Source organism: Hippichthys cyanospilos, chromosome 2 (genome assembly GCF_059441005.1).
Source record: "Hippichthys cyanospilos isolate Australia breed blue-spotted pipefish chromosome 2, RoL_Hcya_1.0, whole genome shotgun sequence".
NCBI classification, from domain to species: Eukaryota; Metazoa; Chordata; class Actinopteri; order Syngnathiformes; family Syngnathidae; genus Hippichthys; species Hippichthys cyanospilos.
This window is the reverse complement of record NC_142370.1, coordinates 5,629,610-5,639,062: the sequence shown is the minus strand read 5'-3', so window position 1 is coordinate 5,639,062 and position 9,453 is coordinate 5,629,610. Positions and strand designations below refer to the sequence as shown.

The following is a 9,453-nucleotide window of genomic DNA, read 5'->3' as shown; positions in this document are numbered from 1 at the left end:
GACAAGCATCACCCAGCACTAGTGAAGGTTTTGTGTTCTGAGTTGAAAGTCGAGCCCGAAGCCCTTCTGGACTTTGAGCTCTGCTTGGCTGACACTCAGCCGGGGGTGAGCCTCTTTCTGCCACCTCCGCAGTAATTGCCTGCAATCTTGTGAGATACAGGATTACAGTAACCTGGTCTCTATTTGTCGTATTTGTGCAGGCACTGGGAGGTGTTTATGAAGAGTTCATTTACTCTCCTCGTCTAGACAACCTCCATAGCTGCTACTGTGCCCTCCAGGTCTGACTCGCTCCCATCTTAAGCACCTGCAGTTTTTGGACTAGTATAAGTGATTCATCCAATTAATAAAAATGTGAATAAAATGCCATTATAGCTAAATTAACTACGCTGTATATATATATATATATATATATATATATATATTTACGAAATTGAAATTGGAATATTTATAATGTCATAATTAGAGTATTATGCCTTTTGAAAGCTTTTGCATTATGGGAGTCCAGGCTAAGCCAATCATCAAAGTCATTGAAGGGCTTGTGCACATTGTAAGTTGTCCGCTAGCGCCCCCGGTTGTTTTCGTGTGTCAACACAAACATTTCTATTGCGCCCTTGAGGCAAATGCATGATAACGGGTTAATATCGTGCTTTCAATATGTCCAAAACTGGCAATATCTCCAATTTTGAATGGTAGTAAATGAGCCCGACACGGGCTAAATTTGACAACTATTGGGTGTAGCTCTCGACCCTCCGTTTGCAAGCATTTACAGAGGATGGCGGCGTAGCATATTGAAAGTCATCATGTTTTGACAGTCTATGGCTATGCAATATTTTAGCCTCCTCGTAGTTTTTTTTGGTATACTTTTCCTTTGATATCACTCATCAAAAAGCCCCATCTGGGTCCAAATTTTCCCAGGGGTTAAAGTTGCAAAAGTAGTATTTTATGCACATGTGCACATTGCACATAAATGATGGAGGCACCTTTGAAATAAACTTCCCGCAGCTGATGCCCCCCCATTAGAGAGTGTTTACAGTGTGGTGGTGACAAAATCAGAAAAAAATAGAGATGAAGTAAATCCCAGACGGAAGAACATTTAAGGAAACATCTAAACCCTTGAATAATGTCAATTTAATAATGTCGACGTTTGCTTGAGTCATCATTATTGATCAGTTTCTGATGTGGTTCACTTGTTTTCTGAATTGTATCAGGGGCTGATTGATTCATGCTTGGGAGACTCGCTCCAACAAGATCCAAACATCCGCATGGTGACGCTCTTTGACAACGAAGAGGTTAGCGAATCTATGACTAATTTTCCCCAAACAGATGTATACAGTATGCAGTTTGTAAATGGGGATTTTTCGAATTAAATGGAAAAAATATACGGATTTAACCACAGTGTCTCAATTGGATTTAAATCTTGCACCGCATTAAATTTAAAGCACAACGGTTCATTACTTTAGACAGGGACAAGATCAATGCGACGTCGAGGCACTTGAATATTTTTACATCTGTAATGTTGAACTGTACTTGCATAAAATCTATTTGTTTCATTTATGCACTAATGCCAACACTACCTGATAATTATTTCAGTACACTATTCCTATCAATTGACATGGAAGGTTTACATTCAGGAAAATTGACAGCATTTTTCAACCTTAGTTGTGAATAATAATGCAAAATAACCTCTGACTTTAGATTGTGTGTTACGCAGGTGGGTTCAGGGAGCGCTCAGGGGGCGCAGTCCAACCTAACTGAGCTCATCCTCAGCCGCCTTGCCTCCTCCTCTTCGAACGCCACCGCCTTCCAGCAGGCGGCGCCACTCTCCTTCATGATTAGCGCTGACATGGCTCATGCTGTCCACCCAAACTACCAGTCAGTATCACAAAAGAAAAGAGGGCAAAATCCTCACCGAATGAACTAAATAAAAAAAATGTCTTGCCAGTGAGAAACATGAGGAGAACCATCGGCCAGCTTTTCATAAGGTAAGGCGTCATGAGGCAAATAAAATGTATGGATTGGAACGGGGTACCCAAAATTGGTCCTTGATTGCCGCTACCCTGCATCTTTTGATGTTTCCCTCTGCAACCAACCCGATTCAAATGATCAGATCGTCAAGTTATTTTAGTAGAAGCCTCATAGTGATCTGGGTTCGGGCACCCCTGGATTAATTACGTCTTTCTGTCTCCTAATTGAAATTCCATTCATCCGTTTCAGCACCCTGCCCCCAACTTCCTCCCCAAAACATAGAAACAACTGTTTTGGGGGGGGGGGGGTCATGTTATCGAGAAAAGTACCACAGGATTGTAAAATATTATTTAAAAAAAATATATAATAAAAGAGAATGTTGTCAAATTTAAGATGCATTTGAAAATTGTTAACTCATTCAATCGTTCTCAAAGACATGTTTTTGTTTTTTTTAATGAGTCCAATTATTCAAATCCAGGTACAGTACTTATATTTTTTCAAATGGTTGCTGATGGTTCTAAAAAAAATGGCCGATTCTTAATAATTTGAGTATGATAGTCGTCAGTTACACTCGGTAAATGAATACTTGAGTAAATGAGCGAATTCAATTCTAAATACATCACACGACTCGGTGGAAGAGTGGTTAGCACGTCCACCTCCTTTCCACACTCCAAAAACATGAATGGCAGCTGTATTGGACACACTAAATTGCCCTTAGCTGGGATTGGGTGGGTGAATGGATTTTCGTCTCTGTGTGGCCTGCAATTGGCTAGAAACCGGTTTAGGGTGTCCACCGCCTGCTGGCCCAAGTCAGCTGGGATAGGCGGCAGCAAGCCTATGACCCTGGCGAGGATAAGCGGTTCTAGAAAATAGATAGATAAATCAATCACTTTAGGTGATTAACTTCTAAAGTAATTGATTATTTTGTATAATTAAGTAGTGAAGTAATTGAAATTGGTACTGAAGTGCTAAAGTACTCAAAGTCATTACTAAAGCAATCAATTACTTTTGTGCATTTTGTACATCTTATTTTAGGGTTCAGCCATAAGATGATTTTTAGAGATTAGATTATTAAGATTATTTTATTGCCCCACATTGGTGAAATTTGCAGGAAAAATTATCTGGTGTCTATGTTTCACATTTACTGGTATATGTGCTTCTATTATTTTTATTTTGCATTGTTTTAGGGTCCAGTGATCAAATTCAACAGCAACCAGCGCTACGCCACCACCGCAGTGACTGCTGCCATTGTGCGAGAGGTAGCCAGCCAGGCCGACGTTCCTCTTCAGGTACTTTCTGCTTTATTGCAGCTAATATTTTTCACCTCTGCAGCTTCCCACTGTCTAGGGTCACTTACTGAGTGAGTGCCTTCTGATTACATAGAGAAAGAACACTGAGAGTGAGAAGAACAATGATAATTATTGCATAGAAAGAAAAATGCAACTGCAGAAAAGAAATGTGACAGACATGGCCCTTCTTTTTCTTCAACTTTGCCTCAATAGATTCACAAAGCTGCCTGACCTTAGTCAAATGTTAATATACCATTGTCTAGGTTTTTTTTAAATATATATAAAAATATATATATATATATATTGCGGGGGTTGGAAACCTATGGTTCCCGAGCTATGCGGCTCCTTCACCCATATGTTGCGGCTCTCCATGGTTTGGGAAAATAAATGATGATTGGTTGGGATCAATTATGTGGATGGCGTAAACGACACATTTGAACTGCACTCAATAAGGTTTGCGCGATTGGGTAATGGGGCGACATCTATCGGACGTGTTTGGAGCAACGGAACACGAAATGCGACGCGAGACAGCCAATCAAGTTTCGGGAACATAAAGACAGAAAATGGAAATATAGCACGGCCTTCCAGATTAAAAGCCCCCATTTTCAAAGATTTACAGGGAAGTAAACATTACAAACAGAAGCGCTTGAAAAATTCTTCACGCAGAATAAATACAACAAAAATCAAGGAGAAATCTATCATAGTAATGAACAAATACAGTGAAACCCCGAGATGTGGTTGCTTCTATACAGGTTTTTTTTCTTCATATGATGAAAATTACTCAACATATTAAATGAGAAACAAAATGATATAAAAACTAAACAAAACTTGAAATCTCAAAATTCCCATTTGAATAAAATGTAACGAGATTCTAATGATCGTTTTGGGCAAATTACTTCAAAATTATTGTAATGCATTGTTTAATTTCAGAATAATTAGTTATTAAAATATTACTGTATTTGAAAGTAATACATTAAACTACAGTGGGCCCCCGGGTTACGAACTTAATCCGTTCAGCGGGTACGCTCGTATCTCGAACTGCTTGTATAACGGGCAATCCAAACCCATGTTAATTCGTGAATGCGTGCAACGCGCGCAAAAGCCCTAGGTAAAAACACCACGACTGTACACATATATTAAAATTGAGTGACATAATCTACTGTAAATTTGCATTATATAATAAGTACAAAGGAAAAATGACTTTTACCTTTGGAATGACGTGACTTGAGCTGGGTGGAAGCGGAGGGGAGCAGAGACCATCGCTCAAAGTCAACACGGCGAAGTAGATATGCTATTGGTCTTACAGTGTCACAGTACCTCTTTCAGTCAGGGTGCTAATCACGGAGATACTAAAACATCATCCTCTTATTTCTTCCTTTACCGCTGCTAGTAATTTTGGAAGCTATGTCTAACAGATAAAGTTTGCAAAGTCTTCACAACATTCCTCCTTCCGTTTTTCACTCATTTTCTGTCCTTCCTTCCATCCCAACCAGCTGTGCCATCAAGCTAGATAAAGGCGTTCGGCCAATAGCATATCGGCACTTCTGTGATTGACGTGTGACGCCGGCCAATAGCATCTCCGTGAGTGAGACCGGGTGACCTTAATCGACCAATATCATATTGGCATCTCCGTGACTGACTGATACTTATTCGCACTTTTTTTAAACGGTTGGAATGTATTGACAATTAATTAAAAAAAAAAACACATTTAAACCAATGACAATTCTTTGTCCTGCAATCTGCACATTTAATTTCATGTCAGCTGTTTTTCCCTTTAGCTGTACAAACACTACACTTAAATGGTAATATATTTACACACCGTGACTGAGACAGTCACTGTGACGTTGTAAGACCAATAGCGTTCACGTTACTGCCACAAGTATCTACTGAAGGTTTAAATGACGCATCTGCTGATTTTGTTGACGCAGTTAAGCGAGAAACATATTCACATACTTAATGGCCGGCATGTCGGATTGCTCGTAAGGCGAAAGGTTTGTTCGTAAGTGGGGGACAAAAATCTCCGTGATCCACGATCGTAAGGCGAATTGTTCGTAAATCAGGGTGTTCGTAAGCCGGGGGCCGACTGTACTATTGCATTACTTTTTTAATTACTCTCACCACCATAACTGGAAATATGAAATTGCCCTTCTAAAATGTAGCTCATTAAGCTCAATACACATCTCGCGGGAAGTTGGCCTGAGCCTAAAACAGTACGAATCATTGGATTTGTATTGTATTGTAACCTTTAAAGACAAGATACAACATCTTGTTTTTGTATTTTAATCCCTTCAGTTGCAGAGTTATGCATTGTTTTATGCTTTATATAAAAAAAAAAATGTTATTGCATTCCACAATTTAAATGTTAATATTCAAGTTCATTCAACTAGGTTAGGGACAGATGTTTCAAAAATAGATTGTTTCGGTGGTGCTAACGTTAGCAGCTAGGCTACATCACTGTAATTGTGTTTAACATATTGTTAATATTACTTTTTGTATACTTCATCTTGATACAAATTGACCACAACTATTCATAGATGATTATTAATAGCAATTGTACAGTGAAAATTTGTGTTAGCTTACCCTGTCATTATTGCTAGTTGCGACAGGGATCTTGCTGACAAGGTTTCGAAATGCTGGTGAATCCACTGTGGGAACGCCACCATGTCTTCTACGTACCACATACTCCGCCACGAATCTCCTAACCTCTTAAGGTGGAGGTGGCACCCCTCACCGAGAGAGCGCAATCCTCCGTGTTTTTTTTTTTTCCCCACTAACTTCACGTTACTATGGCACCGCTCTTAATGGTTTGTCAAATCACTGGTCCTATTTTGCAAAGCGGACAGCCTTTAAGGTGTCGCACACAAAGTGCACCAAACGATTCTATTTTTCTTGTCCTTATCTCTGACGAACTGAAAGTAATGGCCGCATGTCCATCTTATGTACGTATTCAACATATTCACCTGTCGTCCGATGATGCCATCTGCTGTAGTAGATACTAACAGGAAGTAACCATTTTGCCCCGTACTTTTCTCCTCCAATCCCGCGGTGTTTTTGGCGAATTTGGGGGGGGGACACCACTTTCAGAACAAAAATGCATCGTAATGCATTGCGTTACCCTCATTTGTAACGAGTACAATATTATTTTTTGTGTGTAATATATTACACTACCGCGTTACAGCAAAAAGTAATGCATTACAGTAATTCCATTACTTTTGTAATGCATTACTCCCAACAATGCTCGTTAATGTGGCTGCTCGTTGAGGAGGCGTAGGAGTCGGATATTACTGCGTTTCTCGGGAACACATACAGGAGCTTCCTAAGATATGACTACAATGGCAGAAATTCATTTTCCACTGTATGACCTCCTCTGCCTCCACTTTTGCTTTGGAACATCACGTCACTCGAAAGAGAATGTATTGTGTTTTTGAAGTGCTTGGAATGATTTAAATGTAAAACATGATTCTTAATGTGACAAAAATCATGATATGAAAGCCACTCCAGAATAGATTCATTTGAAAAAACAAAATACTACGAAAAATAAGTTTCAAAACCGATACGCCATGTATTGGAAACTGAACGTCGTATTGCAATCCGCATCCTTTGTATCGTAATCTATCAATATCGATATTATCACCCAGTACTGCTAACACCCAAATGATTCCGTCCGCTTCTACTTGCCGTATTCTCATTATTAGGTGTGAATTTTATTGAATCTTAAAGGGTTCCCACCCCCTGGTGTACACAATTGCGTTATGTCCGTAAACAATAGGTGGGGAATACAGTACTTTCTGCTGGAAGAAAATGGACTGAGCACTGGTAAACTGAAACCATGACAAAAATTGTTAGGGTTATGCTGCCAGCTATGCCCCAAAAGGGTCATCAATATGGACTCTTTTAACCTTTGATTGTCTAATCGAGTAATTGCATGAATTGGCGACACTGATAACATTGAACATCTGGAAATGTCTGTGTGGATGCTGTAACATGTTGCCAGCTCAGCTTCAGGGCAAAAATTTACCAAGCTATATTTGTAGTAGACTTTTTAATTATTGATTTTTTTTTTTTCTCCTCCTGAGCCATAGTGAGATTTATTTTTAATCCAACAGAAACTAAGTGTGAGATGAAGTTGTAAAATTTTTACTGTTGTGTAGAGAAGACTTCCTTGGGCGTACTAGGAATCATTTAAGCAAGCCGTTTCCACTTGTGGTCCTCTGTAAAATGAAATGGAAGTGTTTACTCACGGCGCCATCGAGAAAGCTTCACTTCTTGCCACCTGGCTGTACATGTGATGTCATAGTAAAATCTCTTATAGTGTATGCCGCCCGGCCAAATTTCAGTGATTAATGTGAACTCTGGCTCCTACTCGTGCAGGATGTGCTGGTACGTAACGACAGCGCGTGCGGATCCACCATCGGCCCTATCCTAGCCGCTCGGCTCGGCGTGCCAGTGGTGGACATTGGCGCGCCGCAGCTCGCCATGCACTCAATTCGGGAGATGTGCTGCACTTCCAGCATATTGCAAAGTACAACTCTGTTCAAGGTAAACGTTATTTTGTGAAACAAGCCAGTGAGCATCTGATTACTAGCAGGCTTGTTTACATTGTTAAAAATGCTTATTTTTGTTGTATAGAAAATGTTGCACCAAACAGGGATGTTTTATTGCTGCTAGTTTTTTATTTGATGTGGCTTGTCCCCTTTTCTCTTTGTTGTGCCAATGCAACGTTTCAGGATATGTCTGTGACCACGGCTGCTGATCTGTATCCGTCTTTTTACAGGCGTTCTTTGAGTTGTTTCCCCGCGTGAGGAGCACTGTGGTGGTTGATTAGAACCAGGAGGATGGGAATACCCCAATATGAGGTGGAGTCAATTAAGAACGTACTTCTTTAGATACATTTCCTACGCCTTTTCCCGCTAATCTGCGGGGTCGGCTAGTCAAATCAGAACATACCTGTTGATAAAATAGAATCATTTCTCGGTGTACACGCCTGCAATAAAATGCAATGAAGAATTGTTGTACTTCAGTATGTGCTTCTATTCTCTAGAGCATCACATGTTTGAGATGCAGTCGGCTGTAAGTGTTGTGTGTTTAAACTGTAATTCAATGGCTCAATCGAGATACACGTGTCTGAAGTAAATCAAATGTTGCAATATGCACAAGTGGCACATGCTCAGCAATAATTTGTCACAACAACAGGGTTTGATTTGGGGATGCGGGTTAGAATCTGGGTCGGGTCTTTTGTGTGGACTGCACTGCGTGAACTGGTCGCCAGTCAATCGCAGGGCTCATAATAGACAAGCACGTATACGCACATGAAGTACATGAAATCCGGTTTGAGCAAGTCTCATTTCAGACCACCTGAGGGTGTTTAAATCTGATGCACATATACAACACTAATGTCATGAAAACACAGGAGGTGCAGTGTCAAACTCCAGTCCTCGGGGGCTGCTATCCTACATGTTTTCCATGCTTCTCCCTTAAACACACCTGATTCAAAAGTTTAGCTCATCAGAAAGCTTTGCAGGAGCTTCATAATGATCCTAATCATTTGAATCAGGTGTGTTTAAGAGAGGAGCATCAAAAACATGCAGGATAGCAGCCCTCGAGATCTGGAGTTTGACACCTATTTATTAAAGTATTCCTTTATAAGTACAGTATTTCCTTGCTCATATTTGTGCATGGAATCAACAATGAATGTGTTTACTACAGCAACCTACGCTCCCGTACACGAAAAAGAGAAAGATTTGATTTGATGACTAACATCACTAAACCATCAAAATCCAAGTTGATCAACAAGACGGAGTTGTTTACAATGTGAACAAAATGTTTTATTGCTAGAATTGGCTCCATCATCTTTTTTTGGTGAAGACTTTTATTTCACTTCTCTGACATGTTTACATTATTATTAGTAGTAGTAGTATAGTTATAAAATACCGATGGGACAAAAAAATTCCAGGGCCTGTCACCTAATCTATGGAAGTGGGAATTTTTTTAGCTAATTTTCCAAGTTTCCTCGACGTATAAACAAGTAATACAGTATATGCCATAAATGAAAACGAAACATCGGAAGTGAAAGGGTTAAACCTAAATAAAGAAAATACAGTCGAAGCTGCCAAGTATTAATTTGCCAGTTCTTTCTTTCCATTTAAAAGAAACCCCTCACAATTAAATTGTAGTCTGAGATGTTAAAAAAGGGAACACA

The 9,453-nt window shown here is 39.8% G+C and overlaps 1 protein-coding gene across 2 annotated transcripts in view; it reads left to right on the top strand.

The window, feature by feature from the left end:
* Window positions 1-8,265, top strand: part of dnpep (aspartyl aminopeptidase) — a 13,979-nt gene extending 5,714 nt beyond the window's left edge. For both annotated transcript variants that reach the window (XM_088407628.1, XM_088407629.1), the window contains exons 8-15: window positions 1-105; window positions 201-278; window positions 1,209-1,289; window positions 1,712-1,872; window positions 1,943-1,982; window positions 3,153-3,254; window positions 7,626-7,793; window positions 8,029-8,265. The exon at window positions 1-105 is cut by the window's left edge and continues 3 nt beyond it. In XM_088407628.1, the coding sequence (XP_088263754.1) occupies window positions 1-105; window positions 201-278; window positions 1,209-1,289; window positions 1,712-1,872; window positions 1,943-1,982; window positions 3,153-3,254; window positions 7,626-7,793; window positions 8,029-8,079 (786 nt within the window). In that variant the 3' untranslated portion in view covers window positions 8,080-8,265. The remainder of the gene's footprint in view (window positions 106-200; window positions 279-1,208; window positions 1,290-1,711; window positions 1,873-1,942; window positions 1,983-3,152; window positions 3,255-7,625; window positions 7,794-8,028) is intronic.
* The last annotated feature ends 1,188 nt before the right edge of the window (window positions 8,266-9,453 follow it).